Source organism: Rhinopithecus roxellana, chromosome 11, assembly GCF_007565055.1.
Source record: "Rhinopithecus roxellana isolate Shanxi Qingling chromosome 11, ASM756505v1, whole genome shotgun sequence".
In the NCBI taxonomy this organism is placed as follows: domain Eukaryota; kingdom Metazoa; phylum Chordata; class Mammalia; order Primates; family Cercopithecidae; genus Rhinopithecus; species Rhinopithecus roxellana.
In genome coordinates, this window is record NC_044559.1 from 82714547 (window position 1) to 82735507 (window position 20961).

The window sequence follows — 20961 nt, forward strand, 5'->3', positions numbered from 1 at the left end:
AAGGCTACATTTTAAAACACCTATTTATTCAGCAACATTTTTACTGAACTGTAACAGAACTCTGTCCTGGACTAAGCCTGTATTGCATTTGAAGACTCGCCAGTTTATAGATTTTCTTTTAAGGTCTTATTTTTAGTGTGGCCATGACTCACAGGGGCCCGGAGGTCAGAAATCAAAGGTTAGTGGAAAGTGGTTTTCAATTAGACATCGAAGTGGAAAAGTCTGACTTTAATCCAATGTAAGATAACGTTTTTTCATGTTTAAAATATAATTGAAGACAGTATTACAATTCCATAGCAAGAGACAAGGCCAGAAGCAACCTGGGAGAAACTCACTGCTCAGTGCCAGCCGCTCAGAGGCAGATGTCTCAGGCTTTCCAGGGCCATCCAAAGAATTGGACAACTACTTTTCTGAAATGCTGTTTTCATCTGGTCTTACTGGCATTGCTCCCATGCACACATTCTCTTCTATGGTCCTCTTATCTGGGATTTCTGGAAGAGTCCTTTTAAATTATGATAAGACTTTGGAATGTAGTAGTTCCTTCTAAAGCTTGTGGTCCCTGATAGTTTTATTTTCTCTGTTGACAGATTGCCGCCCACAGTGCCTGTTAAGAAAATACCTCATGACCTTTGTTTATTCCCTCACCTGGACACCACAGGTAATCGGTCCCATTTAGGGGTCTCTGTGCCTTCCCAAGTGCAGCTGGGAGCAGAGGCATGTACATGTTTCTAGGTCGCTATGAATACATCTCAGCGTTGAGCCTGCTCTGTTTTTCTCCATTGCCACTCATGAACGGATACCTACTTTTTAAAAAGAAAAACTTCTAAGCTAAATTCTCTGTGCCTCTTCTTTTCTGCTTTTTGGCCAGTAGTTCTAGATAGCTCTAGTCTATAGAAAAATGGTTTATGTGTGACTTGCAAATTAGGAGCCAGATTAGGGCTGTGTATCATGGGGAAAAGGAAAGTGTTGAAAATATCATCTCATTAGGCAATTTCTTTTTCGACATTTTATTTCGGTTCCACTTGCATTTTTCCACTTACTGTTAGTATTTAAGTCGCCTCTGGCTTTTGAATTGTTCCTTAAAACCCTCTAACGTGATGGTTGTGAACAATATATGTTTTTTAATGTGTAAAGTCTTACATCCTACAATAACCTTTGGAAATACATTTGTGAGCTACCCTCTGACCATGAAGTCTGGTAATAGACATGTTTATATTTTGTCATACTTGATTAAAAAGTCTATTCTCTAAGCCAAAATGAAACCTGCTCTGAATTCCAGGATTAAAACCAACTGTCATGGAAGAATCCTACTAGGAGATTATCTTGGTAGTAAAGAGCAGTTTTATAAGTAGATTTAACGAAAATTTTGTTTTTCTACAGGCCTGGTAATCTAAAGGCAGAGTAATCCTACCAAAAAATGTCCATGTAAATTCTGCTGTGGACTTCATTATTTTGCCTGTTTTATATAATTCAAACTTTAGAATGGTTTTAAAAGAACCTTGCCAGCTACACTTTCATAGTCTATAATTGTAATTTTACTCCTTTTCTTTTATATCCAGAAGAATAACATTTCTGCCTCCTACCTCTGCTGGTTCTTAGTTGAAGTCTTTATGAGAACAAACCTTTCTAGACTGTTAAATTACCATCCCAAATTAATAGCAGTGGTTGTGCAGAAATTCCACTGTGAGTGTTGCTTAGCTTGGCGCTTGGGTAGAGTCAGGATGGGGGCGGTGACTCCCTTAGCCAGAAGTGAAACCTCATTCTACATTTATAGACATTAAGAAACTTTAGGCCCAGCATGGTGGCTCATGCCTGTAATTCCAGCACTTTCGAAGGCTGAAGCAGACAGATTCCTTGAGCTCAGGAGTTCGAGACCAGCCTGGCCAACGTGGTGAGACCTCATTTCTACTAAAAAATACAAAAATTAGCCAGGCATGGTGGCACGTGCCTGTAATCCCAGCTACTCAGAAGTCTGAGGCAGGAGAATCGCTTGAACCCAGGAGGTGGAGGTTGCAGTGAGCCGAGATTGCACCACTGCACTCCAGCCTGGGCAACAAAGTGAGACCCTGTCTCAAAACCAAAACAAAAAAAAAGTTTCTTTTTTTTTGAGACAGAGTTTTGCTCTTTTCACCCAGGATGGATTACAGGCACATACTACCATTCCCGGCTAAATTTTGTATTTTCAGTAGAAATGAGGTCTCACCGTGTTGGCCAGGCTGATCTGGAACTCCTGACCTCAGGTGATCCACCCGCCTCAGCCTCCCAAAGTGCCGGGATTACAGGCGTGAGCCACCACCTGTAAGAAAGAAACTTTAGATTGAGGTCTTATCATTTAATTATTCTGCTTGCCCATGGCATTAGAGACAGCAAGATCAGCAGCTCTCCCTGTTCCCTTTCTGAGTTGAAAGAAGAATATGGGTAATGTACACTTACGCTGCAGTGAGGTCTACTTCACCTTCATCAGATTGGCAGGATGGAGAAGTGCAACAGGAACCAGTGTTGGGGTGGGTGTGGGACTCTAGGAGCCCTTCCGTGGTGCTAACAAGAGTGTCAGTTGGGGTAGTCACTGTGAAGAACAGCGTGGCCATGTCTAGTAAAACTGAAGATACAGATACGCAGAGGTGGCCTAGCCAGCCCACTCTTCTTACGCACCTGCAAGACTCTCTTGCCCACATGTAGAAGTTTTTCACAGTCATATTCATGAAAGCACTGTTGACAGTCCTGAGGAAGTAAAAACAACTAAATATCCATCAGTAAGAGACTAGACAGCTAAATGATACTATATTAATTCAACAGAGTCAAAGAAGTACAAAAATGAATGAACTTTCTAGATCCACATTTACCAACTTGGATGTATCTCAGAAACTTCTTATGAAGCAAACCAACAAAACCTTGCAGGAAATCATTTATGGAATATGTTTAAAATACCATATATTGTCATGCTTCTGTCTGTGGTGAAGCTGACACACTTGTGTGGCATGATGAACACCAGATTCAGGGTTGTGGTGACTTCTGGGGGTGCAGGTTGGGGGGTCACTGGGGTGGGTGACTCACAGAATGTCACTGTGTAGTCAGTGTTTTTGTCCTTGAACTAGATAATGATTCTGGAGTGGTCGTTGTCTTAGCTTTTGTGTCTTTTCGTGTGTCTCGAATACTGCATCATAAACAGAAAGGTTTATTTATATGGCAGAAAGTATGATCAGAATTTCTAAGGTATCATTAAGGATATCAAATGTTGCTTGTAGGCTCACGCATGCTTCTGTGTGTGGTGAAGTTGACACACTTGTGTGGCACGATGAACACCAGATTCATGCAATCTGGAAAAATTAACCAGAATTTCTAAGGTATCATTAAGGATATCAAATGTCCTGCTATTAGGACACAGCATCTCTTTCTCAAAAGAAGAAAATCATCTGTTTTTCTCTGCTCCTCTGTCACAATTTTCAACCAGAGTGCGGCTTCCTAATTACAGTTCTAACGACACTGGCCATCACGATTGTTGTGTTCATTTTGGGTTCCATTGCTTTTGTTATGCCTGACTCTCCATCAGCCAAGATCTCAGACAGCTCTGTGTGCTCCTTTTCCCTGACCATGTGGATGAAGCAAGGGTCTCGGGGCCCCCTAGGGTCTGGGGCTATGGTCCTAATCATGGGCTGTGTTGCTCTCCCCTGCAGGAACCGTCAACGGGAAATACTGCTGTCCTCAGCTCTTCATCAACCACAGGTGTTTCTCAGGCCCTTACCTGAACAAAGGAAGGATCGCAGAGCTACCTCAGTCGGTGGGACCGGGCAAATGCGTGCTGGTTCTTAAAGAGGTAAAACCCGTGCACAATCACCTTGGCTTATTTTAACAGGATTTTTCAAAAAGCTGTGGGCCCAGTTTCTGAAGGAGGGAGCAGACATCAGAAGCAATTCAGTTGGCATTTACTGAGACCTCCTTTCTCTCTGTCCTGGGCGCTGAAGCCAGAGATACACAAACAGAAGAATGATGCTCTGACCCATGAAAGACTCCCCATCTAGGTGGAGGGACACAGGTCTGCCTCCCCTCGAATTAGGGGGAAACGTTGCAGTAGGTTTGAATGAAGTGCTTTGGAAAGACAGAGGGAAGATTGTGCGTGGATTGAGGGCCTAGGACTGGAGTTGAGGTTTCCAAAGAGGTAGACCATCCCGGAATGGCACAGAGGACTTCACGAGGCAGCAGAGGGTATTATCACTGAGAATGGTGCTCCTTGGCCAGGTCATGGTGCTGTGCCATCTTTCTGTTTCATCCATCTCTTTCCAGCACCTGGTACTTGCACACGGGAGGTACTGGTAAGTATTTCAATGGTCTCCAGGTACTTTGATGAGGTTTGTGTCATGGGTCACATCCAGGCCCGTCACTTGGAGGCTGTGGCTCCCCATTTGTCCTGCTGCCTTCGGGCGATGACCTGCAGAGAGAGGTGAATCCTGAGGATGTTGATGAAGGCTTCTTCTCCGTTGCATTTTTCTAGCATAGCCTCAGACAGTGCTTGGAGACAGACTGGAAATTTGGAATAGTTTCCGAACTCTTCCTGGAACTCTCTCTGCTCTTTTCTTACACATATCAGTGCTTTCTCTGAAGAAAGAAGATACCAAATGGATATTCTCTATTGCCACTGTACCATGATGAATGTTTCTTAAAATTCTGCAGGCACAGCAATCCATTGATCCATTGAACAAATGTTTGTTAGGTAACTTTGAGGAGCCAGGCACCATTGGAAGCACTGGATTAAAAAAGAAATAGGCTCTGCCTTTTGCCTGTTGGGGTTTCCTGTTCTTGTTAGGGAGATGATGTAATCCTCAGCTTGATGTACAGTTGGGGGTCCGAGAGAGAGGAACACAGTGCCCTGGGAGCAGAGTGGAGGACAGATATATGGCAAGTAACATTTCATCTGGCTTAGGCAGAGTGCGTAGGATCCTGATTGCACAGTGTGGGCATGGCCACACAGGTGGGCATTCAAGGTGTGTTCCAGAAAGGAAAGTCAGGTATGGCTGGAGCTTAGGAACTTAGGCTGGAGATAAACAGTGGCATAAAAGGACCCATTCGATTTTGAGAAGAAAAGCAGGAAGCTGGCCCGTCTTGACTCTTCAGTGTGAGGTTGGATGGAGCAAAGTGGATGGGGCCTGCTTGTGAAAGGCCTTCTCTGGTATTTTAAGTGATTTGGACTTGAATCAATGGATGGAACATCCTCAGAGGGATGCCACATGAGAGCCTCTGTGTGGTTTTAAATATCATTTCACTTAATGAGAAGGAGACCGTTGAAGCAAAGTCAGAGGGCGTTTGCTCTTCCTGGTTATCAATGGGATTCATAGTTAAAGACCTTTATATTAGAAAAAACATCTGCTTGAGAGAGGAAGTAGGGGTTACAGTTTAGAAGAAACCTGTCAGAAATCGACAAGACTATTGTTGCGGTCATTTATTCGGGAGCATGTAGAATGCTTAGCAGGTGATCCCTGCCCCACATGAGCATCCAGTTGAGTGGGAAAGATGAGTAGGTAAATAGAAGGTAGCCACATGGTCCCAGGTTCCAGGGCAGGACCTGGCATGCACGCTTTGAGATCACACTGGAGGCATCCGCAATCTGTAGGGACTGTGGAACAGGTGGCCTGCCCCAGGTAGGGAGAAGAGCAGGAACAAGGCTGGGGCATCTGGGGTGCAGGGGATGAAAGAAGGAAGAGGAGAGGATGCTCACAGCACCTGAAATGTGCAGACTGCAAGGGATGGACCCAGAAAGGGCCCTTGTTCATGTTTAGAATCTGTCGCAGGCCTGGCCATTGTACCAGGCCCTTCATACACATCTTCATTTAGCAGAGTGGAGCTGCCTTCCTTGTAACTAGCTCATTTCTGCATTTGGCATCATGTCTTGAAATCAAACAGTACACATCTCACTAAGTGTAAGTGGCGAGTAGATTCAATACATGAGAAATTTACAGCTAAAGAAAATGGTGATTGAGTTGGAAGGGCCACACCCTGGGAAGGGCTCCGCAGTGTGGTTAAGCAGCAGGACCGCTAGTTAATGCTAAGTGAATAAATTGGCACAGATTGGAGAGCCCTATAGATATTAAACTCAATCCAAACAGAAATCAAGCCAGGATTACACATAAGAATTTCTGCCACCATAGGAAATAGGACCCTAGAGCGAGAATTGACTTTCTTCTGTCTGCCACAGCTGTCAGTCTGTGAATGGATTTCCACTAGGGCGATGTTGTCTGCCTGTATTTCTGCCTAGTTTTGTTGTGAGTGATAGGATGAGGACACAAAAACACAAAATTACGGAGAGCTGACGGCCTGTTTTGAAGCTGCCTGCAAGCCTGTTTCACATGACATGTTCTGTTGTTGAAATGAGACCTTCCCTTATCTGCCAGCTCTGTTAACAAACAAGATGACCTTGGCTTCAGCCTGTCTTGAGGGGCTGGCTGTTTTACTTTACTAAATGATTTTTTTTAAGTCAAAAGTAGTTACCCCTGGTCAATTCTCTGATAGGTGCCCGCAGCCAAATTTAAAAGTGAGGCCAGAGCAGTTTTCTAATGACAGAACTAGTTTTTGCCGATGTTTGAAAAATGCGTGTGGCAGGAAGAAAGAAAAACAAACAAAAAAATAGGTGAGTGCTTCAGTTCTGTGAGTGCAAGAAAAATGTAAGTTCCACCAAGCTAATATTTATGCTAATGCTCCTCTTTCAGTACCAGAACCTCTGTAGCTTCAAATTTCATTTTAGTTAAGGAGAACGAGGTAATGGAAGCAAAGACAGAGTGCATTGCTTTTCCTGGCCATCGGTGTTATTAGGAACTTGAACACTTTATGTGTAGGAGATGTGCAGTGAGAGCGGTTAACGCTGACCTGTTCTGCCAGAAATAGATAATGTCTCGGGGGAAGTAGACAATGTCTCGGGGGGTGGATGCAGACATGGTCTTTGGCAAGGTTCAGTGCAGGCTGCAAAGTCCAGTTCTGGGTTCTATCTGAGTGGACCACTTTACAAGAGAGGACGAAGTTTCTGGTAAAAGTGGTCTTTAATGCATGGCTCTATGGTGTTAGAGCCGAGTGGGGTTTGGAGGGGACCACGAGTGTGTCTGGCCTCAATTCGAGGGGGTGCAGTGAGGGGAGGTACGGGGACCTGGGAGAAGCTGGAACCAGAGTCACTCACCGGTCCATTCAGGTCCAGACGTATCCCATAAGCAAACTCAGAACGAAGCAGGCCTTGGCGTGGAAGGGCAGGCCCAGCCAACGACTGCCCCTCACATGCTGGGCCTTTTACAGGATGCCTGTGCCCAGCTGCACGGAGGGTGGAGTTGTTAGGCACAGGCAGTAGTGATGCTGTTTATCCTAAGTCACATGTCCATGCTCAGTAGGGTCATTGTCCATTGGGATCATCTTTTTCTATCTCAAATCCTTCTACCCCATGCCTCCCCCAGAGTACCAGGGTCCCCAAAAGAGAGAGAAACTATGGATCTGTGTCATATCAAGAGATTGGTTGCCTCCTATGGCCAAAAGAGTGTTGTCAGCTGTTGTGTTCCTTTGTGTTGCACAAGGTGTTCAGGAAATTGTTGCCTTGTAACGTACATACCATCTCATGAATCACCAGGCCTGTAGTCCTCACTTTATAGACAGTGTGTCAGGCTAGTGTCTACATGTGAAAGAGAAAGTGAACGAGTGAGCCAGCCTGGGCACAAGAGGCCAACAGGGAGTGGAACATCTAATGTATTTACTCATGCCCATGGGTCCTGGAGTGACTGTTTCAGCTGCAGACACAGACCCATGATGAAGGTGAGAGCAGACCAGCCAAGCGCTCCTGGTAGAAATGACTCTGAAAACACCCATCTGGGCAGGGCGATGGAGCCTCTGCCTTCACAGGAACTCCAAACATCATGGGGGATTGGCAGGACAGTGTCCTTGGAGAAAGTCCCAGGGTGGCTTTTGGAGACTTGGGGAGCCTCGTGGTTTTTCTTAGAATTTATTTGGCTTAAAATACCAGTATGTAAATGTCAGTGACAGTATGTAACTTCTGTTTTTCAGAAAAAAAGGGAAACATGCCTTTCACGTGGGGCATCTGTGGGTGTCCCTTTGTGGGTTTTCCGCATGAGTTTTGGGTTGCTGAGCAGGCAGGGGCTCTCCGATTGCGTTCGCTCAGCAGCACACCTGGCCTGTCCTGTGTGCTGCTTTTTGGCAGTCCAGATTCAGGAGCTTAAGAGAGGAATGTTTATAGAAAGGAAATCGATGAGCCATAACTTTCTGTAGAAAGGTAGAAATAGAACGCCTGATTTTCTGCTCTCCTTTTTCTTCTTTTGGTGCTTAAATGTTCACAGAAAGCCCGGGAAGCCCGGCACCCAGGACCCTGTGCAATGAGGCGCTTCTCAGGCTTGTTTTTCTTGCTCCAGTGTAACTCTCCACCCCGTTCGCCAGGATGCTGGTGAGACCACGGCACTCAGCTGAGGTCCAAAGGCTAGGTGGGAAGGCGTAGACCAGCAGAATCAAAGAAGTAATGCTGCACCCCTGGACCGGAATGCAGTGTCCCCCGAACCACCGGCCCTGAGTCAGAGATGCCCCACTGCAAATAGTGATGTGACTCCCAACCCCCAAAGGGCTTCAAGTGACTCCGGCTCCTGGTCACCTGCAGTTTTGGATCTTTCAAGTGGGACCTGGCAGTTTGGGATTTGGCCTCAGCTGTTATTTATGGTTTCGATTTCTGCCCTGTGGTTGATTCATTAAGTGATTTCCCTCTGTCTTTTTGTTTGGGGTGTCTGGCTCTCACATTTGGGCAGTCTGTCGTGTGCTGTTTAAATTTCCCCTTCATTGTGGAGCTCTGAGCATTTGTCCTGGGCTATCACTCTCAACAACTTGAACCTAAAAACTAGAAAGCTTTCTGGTGGGAACCCTGAAAGTCAGCTGCCCCAAGCAGCCCTCACTGTTCATAAACTTGACGGTAGGAGAAGAGCTTTCATTCATGGAAGCAGCCATACGTTTCTCGATAGCACCCAGGGGAGGCAGTGTTAAGGGAGTAGGAATGATGGTCTCGTATCGAGGACTTTTCCAAGTGATACTGGACAGAGGGAATGTCTTACCCAGCTGACCTCGGTGCTCGGAATCAAAGACAGATGCAGACGGGCCTCTGGAAGATACTCTGCTGTGTTTTTGTTGCTGCTGTTTTAAATTTATGCTGAACATTAGTTCACCCACTAAGAATAATGTACCAAGCTTGTGGGCGGGTGTAAACTAACACACTCACATAGTCTGTGGTACTGAGGGAAGGCTGGCAAAGGAAAAGTGCACATTGTTTTTGCTTGTCAGGCTTTTATTACTTTCCCATAGAGAAGACAAGATAAATTTGATGAACTTTCTTAGCATAGCATAGGATAAGATTTTGCAGCAATGAAAAGCAATAGCAAATGATAACTCCTGAGGCTCCATTCATGTAGACTATATGGTATCAAATACTTGGAGTGAATTTATTGTTAATTTTTAGATGAACAGATTAATTTTATCTAATTTCAGAGCCCATATTGAAATTATTGAACTAATTCAAAAAATGTCTGTAGAGCACCTACTCTTGCCAGTTATAGTTCTATCTACCATGGATACAGCAGCAAACAGAATGAAATCCCTGATTTCCTGCTGCTTATGTCTTAGTGGGGGTGGATGGTGAACAAATAAGCCAATTACAGAATAATCCTATACTAATAATAAGACAAGTTTTCCATGAGAGGCCAGAGAATGAAGGGAGGAAGGTGCTGTGTACAGAGGATACTCAGCAGAGCCCTTTCTGATACGGACTTTGGAGTAAAGACCCGGATGGGGAAGGATGGTCTAGAAGGGTTTCCCAGGAAGAACAATCCTAAGAGAAAAACAGAACAGAGGAAAGGCCTGATCTGACTTGTGGTTTAAAGGATTGCCCTGGCCGTTGTTGGGAGGTGAGGCTCTCAGAGGGTGAGGTGGAAGGCGGGGAAGCCCCTGCCAGCAGGGTGAGAATAGAACCAGAGCTGCCCAGTCTTTCAGCCATGTGGCCTCACCAGGCATCTGAATAAGACAGTGTCACGGACATTGTGGACACAGAGAAGCCCCCATTGGATTGGGTTCCAGAGAGGACTGAAGAAGAGAAAAAGGCGCTGTTGAGTGTAGACTCTTCTTAAGGATTTTACTGTAAAAGAGCTGAGAAATGAGGTGGGGGATGTATTCGTTCGTTTTCACATTGCTGATAAAGACATACCCGAGACTGGGCAATTTATAAAGGAAAAGAAGTTTAATAGACTCACAGTTCCACGTGACTGGGGAGGCCTCACAATCATGGTGGAAGGCAAAAGACACGTCTTGCATGGCAGCAGATGAGAGAATGGGAGCCAAGCAAAAGGGGAAACTCCTTATAAAACCATCAGATCTCATGAGACTTATTCACTACCACGAGAACATTATGAAGGAAACTGCCCTACAATTCAGTTACCTCCCACAGGGTCCCTCCCACAACACATGGGAATTCAAGATGAGATCTGGGTGGGGTCACAGCCAAACCATATCAGTGGAGGAAGATGAGACACCTAAGGTCCTGTTAGTTCCAGGGGTTGCGGGGAGGGGCAGTCTCCCTGCTACCCTCTCTGATCAAGAACACAATGCACTGAACTCCAGTGTTTTGCAAAGCACAGTAATTCAGGCTTAACTGTGGCTAGTCATAGTAGCTGTCCACTTCGTTATTTTCATTAGGTAACTATAATACATGACATTGTCATGTGCACAGAAACTATTCAGCTCACAATTCCAAAGTTTTATAGAGAGCTTGTTGAATTTGGAGATGGATGATGTGGCATCGAGAAAAGCCAAGGGAAAAACATTCAATATCAGATGCTTTTTATAATTTAATTGCTGCCTGCTCCCAGGCTGAATTGAACTCCAGAAGGCATTTTCTTTTCACAGTCACCAAATGCATCTCGATATGCAGCAAATAACATGTAGCTCTGGGGTTTTCTCAGGAAACCCAATGAAAAGAATCTGTTGAAATTTTATTGTCTGTTGATAAACACTGTGTGCGTTATTGCAGTCAGTTCTAATTAGATTTATTTTTAAACTGAGTTTCTGTAAATTGTACTGACAGTAAACAGTAAAATCAGATGATTATTCTAATACAGAAAACACAAACGCAACAAAACTGCTGGTACCGCCTTGTCATGGCTTTTTAGCACCTTGGCAAGCCACATTCTCTTGGTGGATAGTTTTGAGGCTGTTGGAACGTAGCAAAATGTTACCCAGGCAGAGAAAAGGCAGTCGCCGGGCTGACTGCTTAGTGTAAAGTATTTTAAGAGCAAATCCTTAGTTACAACTTGAGAACGCTTTGTTGTTTTCGGAAATAAATCAGGGTGCAAACCAAGCTCGTGCCGTTCCAGAACACGACAGACCCGTGAAAACTGCGACATGCATATTCCATCCACATTCTCCCATCTCCTTCCATTTATTTTGTAATAGTCTCCATTAAAAGATAGTGAGCATTTAGGCACTAGTGCCAGTCTCGCATCTCACTCGGGTATATCTCAATGATATTTTCCTCTGAAATCCGAAATGTGAGCTCCCTCCCTGGCGTGCTCCTTCCAACTTCTGCACCGGGACAGCCTGCAGGAGGCATGGACACTGCGTGCTCTCCCCATCTTGTTCCTGCTACTGTCACCCAGTGGAGCTTCACAGAGGGTCATTTCATGAAGCTCCATACCTAGGCCTCTGCTTTGCACTCTCACATTCTGTAAGGTCTTTATGCAAATAACAGCAGCCCAGGAATGTGCCAGAACTCGTCAGTGTTAATCATTAATGACGATTTGCTTTTTCAAAGGTGAGCACCTTAGGGGTCTGAGGTCCTTGTCCTTTTCATTAGAGAAGCTCATTGAGGTTCACAGGAACATATCTCCCTAGGGTCAGCAGTTGGGACTCTCAGAAATGCCTGCTCTTCCTGAGCCCCGTGGTAGACACATGCTTGTTTTCTTGGACTTTGGAGTGAAAGGTAGATGGAGGAAATACGATATTGGATGGCGCTGGATGTTCCAGACGCTCTTTGAAAATATTCACATTTCAGAGGGTTGTCCTAGTATTAAATGTCCATGAATTAAGCCTGCAAGAGGAGAGTTTCACACAATTTGTTACCCTCCTTGCAAGCATCTGAAGCCTCTCCAGAAGTGTTGGCATGAGTAGATTGTCTGTGTTTCATTGGTTCCTTATGAAATCTTTAAAAATAGAATGCAATTCTCAGTTGCCTATCCAACTGAAGAGTAATCCTGTTGAAGTACAATAAATTGCTCTTTGGTGAAAATGGTTCAACTTTTCTGCAACTAGAAGAGTTAATGGGAGTCTGCCACCTCCTCTAGGGAGTGGTTCACACTTTTCTAGCCAGAGAGATTGGATTTTACCACGCTTTTCATCCCGGGATGGTGAAACAACTCAGTGTTAGCCTGGCACGTGTTCTATCAGACTTAATCACAGTTCTTCACTTCATGTGGGTGTAATGGTGAGCTGTTCCTAAGTGTCAGTGGTGTGGTTTTCAAAGCATTCTTGTGTTAGTAGGAATTAATGCAATTGCAGCTCAGTCTACTTATTTTTTCCCCCAAAAGGTTCTTAGCATGATAATCAACGCGGCCTACAAGCCTGGAAGGGTATTAAGAGAATTACAGCTGGTAGAAGATCCCCACTGGAATTTCCAGGAGGAGACATTGAAGGCCAAGTAAGTGTTTTCAATTCTGGAAAGCAAGGGTTTTTGTAATACTTCACCTGCTACTTTGAAACTTGCCACTTCTCTTTGTGACACAGCCCTGAGAAATGGAACAAACTGAAGGACGTTCCTTCTGTAGTTCTATGGACGACATGTAAATTTATTGGCATTTTTGCCATACAGCGTTGCCTTAAGCCATAGGATTCCTAAAGAAAAGTAGAGATTTCCTTAACTAATATTTTATTATATTAAACATTTGGCGTAAAAACTTGTTATGTTTCAGGACCAACAGATTATTCGAGCAAAAGGGGGAAATTTGTAGAGAGGATATCCCTCATCATTGTTATACTATGTTCCTAAACAGCTCTTCATTTTTGATATTATAAAGACTATGCTAAATGCAAATGCTCTCTTTTCTGGCAGTTGACAGTTCTGACAGATTAAAGGAACCCGTGCATGTTTGGTCTGGGTTAAGTAAATGGCAGCGAAATCTGGGTTGACATGGAGTCAAGTGACTTTCTTTTATTTGGAAATAGGCTAATTGGAAAGGTGACATTTTTGCTTTCGTTAAGTTTCTTGACCTCTGAGATTGAGAGCAGGAACCGTATCAATGTACGTGAACTTGGTTGTTTAGGTACATAGAAAAAGATCCGTTTCTAAGATAATTTTATGTTGAATAATTGTTTAGAGTGCTTGAGAGGACTTTCAGTGTTCATCTCTGGGTTTCAAATAGAATAGGTTTTACTAGTTGACTTCTTAATGATCATTGAGATGTAACATTTGAGCAATGATTTTTTTTTTAAAAGAGGAAACCAGTTTTCAGTGGCTAGAGGATATCTAAGCCTCCTTTAGAGAAGGCACCTGCCCTATGCATGGTGAAAATTGAGAAATATTAAATAATTTGTACGATCAGTAATCTTTTCCTCTGTAGTTAATTCATGCTAGTACTGTGAGTAAAGATGTTTAGAGCTTGTTTTGTGCCACACTCAACATTCATTGCCAGCAATCCACTTAGCATTCCTGGTGTCATTTTTGAACAACTCTGGGGTTTTAGATTCAGTAAATGTCATTTATGGTCTAATCATAATCTGCCAAATCACCAAAGTGTAAGAGAATATATGTAGATAAGAAGAGGGTTTATTTGCAGGAAATGGCAGGCCAATTAAAGATGCTGCTACATTTCATCATTTCCTTCTTTCTCAAGAAGTATCTAAGTGAGCTTCACCTATAACTCAGAGAAAAACATGTCTTTCTAATATTTCATACTTTTCTCCTTATTTAAAGAGATCTTTAGCAGTAGTGGCACATTTTCTTACAACTTTGTAGAAGTTGTGGGGGCAGAAAACATGAGCAAGTGTTTATAATGGAGAAATCCTTCTTATTTTAAGACTTTGCTGCAAAATTCAATACAGTCCATGTACACCTAATGGACACAGATATAATAACAGTACAAAAATCTTAGCTCCCATTAAAACTTCCTCTGCCTCTAAATAAGCCAGAAACTCGCTCCCGCTCTACGGTGAGAGGAAGTTCATTTTGCACGTGTTTGCACTCATTTTCATGTTACCACGTCGATCAGAGCTTTTTATTAAATCCAGCCCGATACAATCAAAGCAGACATGGTGAAACCCGGCTCTCCTGAATTATAAAGGCAGCATATTACCTGTTATATCAAATATGACAGAAAGTTCCATAGCAAACTCTTACACAGCAACTTCTAATGAGAAAACATCTGTCTGAGCTGGGTTGCAACTGTGCTAGATCATAGCAGCGTCTCAAAGCAGCTGCTAAGGATGACAGCTTTACAGTCAGCGGGAGCTCTCCTGCTCTGGTCCTGTGTGTTGAGTCACCCCTTCCCTTCTGATGTGAAACGACAACTTTTTAGATCTCGACAACTTTGCTCTTTTCTTTGGTGCACATGGGAGAAGAGAGAGCTGGCATCTTCCCATTTAGCTGAAAGGCAGACATGTTTTCTGTCATGAATAAATTAACATACAAGAGTAGAGACCTGCATTCAAGACATTTGGTCCAGGCCAAGCGTGGTGGCTCATGCCTGTAATCCCTGCACTTTGGGAAGCTGAGGCAGCACACCGCTTGAGCCCAGGAGTTCAAGACCAGCCTGGACAACATAGTAAGGCCCTGTCTCTACAACAAATAAAATATATATGTGTGTGTGTGTATATATGTGTATATATATGCCATATATACATATGGCATTCAGTCCTGTTGGTTGGTTATGGGAGCTGTTGTACACAGTTCTAAAGACTGTTTTCAGGAAGAGCGGATGTGAGATTATCCGTAGGGCAGTGTGCTTGCGCTCATTTGGCATCTAGGATTTCTGGTTGTTTTTTCCACCTCCTAAGAGTAAAGACCCATTTACTTGAAAGGATGAAGGTGTCTTTGTAAAGGTTTTGACTTGTAAATATAATGAAAACTTACACTATTACCTACAGTTGTCTCTGGGTGATTTTTCTTCTATTTATTCCAACAACCAGACCTTTTGTAGAAATTATTGCAATATTTGAACTTGTGAGGAGTCTATCATTATTACCCTCAACATGTATGGAAAAGCAAAAATTTGCTAGCTTATGTGCCAAGGAAAAAAAATGGCTTCTCGTGTAGTTCATTTCTGTTCTGGAAGAGAACATTTCTTTCTTGCCAATGAATTTAAATATGCTCAATTCACCTACATTATTTTGAATTACAGGAGAAGGAATTTAGGCTGTATCTTAGGGGGATAAGGAAAAAAAAGCCTTCTACCTCTCTGCATCTAGAGACATTTAAATATGTTTTTCAACATGTTACAGAATCTCTTGAGGGAAAATGAAAAGACTGTCTGAACTCTTCTTTGAATGGCGTTTGTGATCATCTCTATAAAAGCCAGGCAGAAGCTTAATAATTTTTCCAGCCCTTTGTTATAGTTACTCAGAAGGTTTAAAGGGGAAATATCCTGGTAGGATTTCATGTGAGTTAGAGCTCACTGTCACTTATCAGAGGCGAGGAGATAAAGTCAAATCTTCACTGTTAGGTGCATTGTGCTCAGCTCTGGAAATGTTGTGGTTTCATTTTTTTCCTAAGCAGCGTTTAATTTGGTGTGTTTTTACTTATTTGACTTTAATTTTTGTCCTTTTACGCAAGCCCGTGTCTTATCAACTGTCACAGGTAACATCTGGCTATAAAGTGATTGATGTAAAAAATGGATTCCCACACTGAGAGACTTGACCAAAAAAGGTTTTGTTTGTTCATTCGTGAATTTTGGTTACCTGGCCCAAGCGTATGTAGTTTGCTGTCCTGAAAACGTACAAGGTGAACTTTATGGTTCATAATGCGATGGTTCGTCACGTTAAGCAAAGCGATGAACCAGTTTATTCAAAGGGAAGACAGTGTTTCTGTGTGTGTGTGTGTGTACCTGAATTCATCAGATCGCGGCGTGGCGTGTCTGATTCGAACAGGCCAGCTTAGGACATTCTGAAGGAGCGGTGGTCCCCCTGGGATAAACATTCACACCGCTGGTATTGCAGAGTTCCCATTATTTAAAGGCAAGAAGGAAGAAAGAAATTTCTGAGGCGTTTGGGTGTCCTAAGACTGAAAACCAGTGACCCATCCTCCCGACCCTGGCATCCAGTGACCAAGAGTGAGACCAATGAAGTGAAAGCTTTGATCTGAAGGAAGTGAGAACCGTACCTCACGATTGCTGACGAGAACAGAGGCTTTCCACAGCCTGCAAAGCCTCCCTATTTCTGCAGGGTTCTCAGAGTCACCGTTTCCCTTCTCTTTTAATTCTTCCTTCAGCATTCGAGGGTGTGAGTTCAGCCTGAAGAACCAGAGCTCATCCCCCGCCCCCACACCCCTATCACTGCCCGACAAGATTTTGTTAAAAGTTCTCACAAGGGTGATTTTGAGGGCGAATGATGGAACTTAGACCATAGTGACATTCCGCTTGGGCGCTGCTGGTGGTTATAAACTGATGTTTGCACCGGTGTTGGCTTCTTCACTTTGTTTTTGTTGTTGACTGAAAATCCGTTTTGATTTTTCTCAACTTTCAACTTTCAACTACCATATTAGTCCATTTTCATGCCACTGGGCAATTTATAAGGAAAAAAAGGTTAAATGGACTCACAGTTCCACATGGCTGGGGAGGCCTCATAATCACGGCGGAAGGTGAAAGGCACATCTCACGTGATGGCAGACGAGAAGAGAATGAGAATCAAGCAAAAGGGGCTTCCTCTTATAAAACCACCAGATCTCGTGAGACTTACTCACTACCACTGGAAAAGTGTGGGGGAAACTGCCCCATACTGCCTCCCACCGGGTCCCTCCCACAACACATGAGAATTATGAGAGCTACAATTCAAGATGAGATTTGGGTGGGGACACAGCCAAAACGTATCAGCTACTGAAGGAGAGGAGATGATTTTTTGGCATTCTTACCATTCCATCTTCCTCTGTCTTTCTCCACCCCTGCCATGTGCACTTGGACGTGGAAAGAAATCCCTTCTTTGGCTAAAGGGAAGGAAGTGGAAGGCCACACACACTTTATATTGATATTGGTGAGGAAAAACTTTGCCTCCACTCTCTTAGGTTCTGGGAGCCTGAGAATTAAACTGACCAAAGACAGGTGAGTGAGAGGAGAAACAGCCTGCTTACATGTGTAACGCTTGTACCAAGGGAGTGCTCAGTGGTAAATAACTCAGAGGAGGGGTCCGTCGTTTGAGGATTCTATATCCAGCACAGTACGGGAAAGGGAGCTGGGAGCAAAGGCTTTTGTCGGAAGAACAAGTAGATTGCTTTGGGAAAGACAAATTGGATTTGAGGAAAGCAAATGGGAAATGAGAAAGTTTGTGCTAATGTTTGTTTATGCAGGTGTGAGTGGTCTTTCTTCTTCATGGCCAGGCCGGGAAACGTCCCCAGAAGAGGGGATTTATAGCAGCTTTACTCTTAAGTCTCTCTCCTGGGAGGGGAAGCTGTCCTCAAAGAGGGAATTTACGGCAGTCTCCATTTCTCTAACGTTTCTGCTTTAGAGCAGATAATGGGAGCTCCGAGAAGGCTTCTTGCTGTATCTGTCAAATCTCAAATATCTTGAGCTTAAAATGATCTTCTCTGGACTCTGGGATTCTCAGTGTCCTGCATTGACAACCAGCAAGAGCCTCTCCCGTGTTTCCCACTGTTGATCTGTGACTTCCTTTATTGTCTCAAAGTGTGGTTCCGAGAGCCCCAGCCCCTCCTGATGTGCTCAGCTTGTAAAGACGAGATCGCGTTCGTCCCACCAGGTTTCTCTGCAACCTGAGTGATGCACAGGTGCTGGGATGACAAGGTCTATCTGAGGACTAAGGTGAAGGCTTTCCTTCCTGGACCTCTCCCTTACAACTTTCTCCTCCCTCACCGTTTTTGTCTTTGCTATTCCTTAGTTCCAACTCGATGATCTTTTGCTTGTTGCTTTTATTTTCCTTCTTTCTGAGATTATTTATATTGCCAGGGAGTTTTCTTTTGTGTGCGAGCTCGGCTGTCTCGTAATATTTTCCTCTTACTTTTTCTTCTTGGGACTTGAAATACATGCTTCAAAAACTTCGTGTTTGTGAGAGCCTTGCCGGGCCGCGTGTTAAGTAACATCCGTGTCTTGCCCTCTGGTCTCACAGTGTCAGTAGAAAGTTAAAAGCATTATCTCATGCTTTTCGGTTGTTCTTTTCACACATCCTCCCTACAAAGTTTTGTCGCTGGTATGTGTTTGTAAGTCTCTCATGGAAGGTGAAAGTACAAAACACACTCTTCTTTTCACTTTTGGTAAAATAAAGAATAGAATGAGTCTGGGCACGGTAGCCCGTGCCTGTAATCTCAACACTTTGGGAGGCCAAGGCAGGAGGATCACCTGAGGTCAGGAGTTCGAGACCATCTTGGCCAACACGATGAAACACCATCTCTACTAAAAATACAAAAATTAGCCAGGAATGGTGGTGGGTGTCTGTAGTCCCAGCTACTCTAGAGGCTGGGGCAAGAGAATCACTTGAACCTGGGAGATGGAGATTGCAGTGGGCCAAGATTGTGCCACTGCACTCCAGCCTGGGTGAGAGCCTGTCTCAAAAAAAAAAAGAAAAAAAAAAAGGAGAGAAAGAATAGGTCATCCCTGTACCTAGCCATCCCCAGGTCGGTCATGTGGAGCTCAAACCCCTGTCCGCTGTGCCTGGGAAGATCGTGTAAGGATCAAGTGACGAAGTGCTGTAAGATCCTTGAGAAAATGTCAGTGGCTCCATTCCATAAATGCACATTTACTGTTAATTCCCAGCCAGTGGGTAAACTCTTAGCACCATCTTTTGCCTCTCCTTATTTATAGGCCTGTATCTTCGTGTGTTCAGCATGCCTTTGAAAGAGTTGTTCCAACAATTACCCTAATTTGCAGGGCAACTCCAAAACAAGCCTGTTTATTGGTTCAGGTTGGAGTTGGAATTCACAATCAATTTATCCTTCATATATTGATAGCAACTGGATGCATCCATGTTACTCAACCAGTAGTGCTCAGAAATACTCATGCGGTGGAAAGTCTGTTGTAGAGTCAGCTTAGTAGAGTTTGAGTCATTATATGACTAGATGCTTTTATGTTATTTCTAAGCATTTTTGAAACAATCCCAAACTGACAAAAATATTAGAAGTACAGAATGAAGGTGCTGTTCTTTCTCCTGATGGTTTTGGGATAAGTTGAAAGCCTAAGGCTCATCACCCCCAAACACATGTTGAATAGCCTTCATTCAAAATGCTTGGGACCAGAAGTGTTTTGGATTTCACCTTTTTTCAGCTTTTGGAATACCTGCAGTATACTTATATTATATTGACACTCCAAAGTTTCAGAATTTGGAGAATTTTGCATTTCAGATTTTCAGATTAGGGATGTGCCTGTATTTTTTTTTTTTTTTTTCTTTCTTCTGAAAGGAGTCTTGCTCTGTTGCCAGACTGGAGTGCAATGATGCAATTTCGTCTCACTGCAACCTCCGCCTCCTAGGTTCAAGTGATTCTCCTCCCTCAGTCTCCTGACTAGCTGGGACTACAGGCGTGTGCCACCACGCCCAGCTAATTTTTGTATTTTTAGTAGAGATGGGGTTTCACCATGTTGGCCAGGATGGTCTCGATCTCTTGACCTCTTGATCCGCCCATAAGTAGGCTTTTCTAAGGAGAAAAGCTTGGGCCTGTTGTGTTCACCCTTTTCTTCGCGTTCATGGTGGAACGTAGGTTCCAGTTCCAGTCCAGCACGCCAGGGTTCATCCTAGACTTCTCCTTCCCTATACTTGCAACTCTGGCTCTGACAGTGGAAACCTGGCCTGTGCTCTCCACCTTTGGCGTATTTGTTCATTTCATCAAACCTCAGCATCACTCCAGTATCCTCATGCATCTTGCCGCTGTCCCCACATGCAACGACCTCCTCCCTGCATCCCTCCCCAACTTCCATGCCTTTCCCTGGTGGGTTTCTCCAAGATGGGTTTCATCAAGGAGGGCCCTTGGAACCAATGCCTTTGGAAGGGAGGGGAAGGCAGTGGGATTGTGTAGACAGAGATCATCCCACAGTGAGGCCAGGCAGGCACCTGCAGCACCTCTGGGGTTAAAGGCTCTTCATGGCTGTCTGGAGTTGGGCACCAGTGACCTTTTTACCTCCTCCACAGTCAGTCCCTGGTTGGGGCCCTCCTGGGTAGGGCAGGGCCAAGGCAGCTTTTTGCAAAACCCTAAAGGGGGCTGAGGGGGCTGGGGACAGTGGCTCAGAACTATAATCCCAGCACTTTGAGAGACTGAGGCAGGAAGATCACTTGAGGTCAGGAGTTCAAGACCAGCCTGGCCAACATGGCAAAACCACATCTCTACTAAAAATTAAAAAAAGAAAGAAAAAAAAAAAAAAAGAACGACCACTATAGGCATGATGGCGGGTGCCTGTAGTCCCAGTGACTCAGGAGGCTGAGGCAGGAGAATCGCTGAAACCTGGGAGGCAGAGGTTGAGTGAGCTGAACTGTTGCACCACTGCGCTCCGGCCTGGACAAAGTGAGACCCTGTCTCAAAAAGAAAAGAAAAAAACAGACAAAAAACATAAAAGGGCCACAACTGAAGGCTCCCTTTCAGCAGCTGGGGCAGCAAGCTCCCCAGTGAAGGGGTGCAGGCAGCACGTCATCTGCCACCTCCCCAGCTTGTGCCCCATCCTTACTGAGTCCCCTCTACCCCCCACTGCCATGGCTTCTAAACAGAATTGTTCAGGAAGGGCAGGGAAGAGAAAAGGAGCCCGCTCTTTTTAAAAAATGCTA

General features: G+C 44.2%; 1 protein-coding gene across 3 annotated transcripts in view; it reads left to right on the top strand.

Moving 5' to 3' along the window:
• The window catches only part of SFMBT2 (Scm like with four mbt domains 2), a 255539-nt gene that overhangs the window by 213190 nt on the left and 21388 nt on the right, over positions 1 to 20961 (top strand). For all 3 annotated transcript variants that reach the window (XM_030940693.1, XM_030940695.1, XM_030940694.1), the window contains 3 exons: positions 588 to 658; positions 3675 to 3814; positions 12591 to 12700. In XM_030940693.1, the coding sequence (XP_030796553.1) occupies positions 588 to 658; positions 3675 to 3814; positions 12591 to 12700 (321 nt within the window). The remainder of the gene's footprint in view (positions 1 to 587; positions 659 to 3674; positions 3815 to 12590; positions 12701 to 20961) is intronic.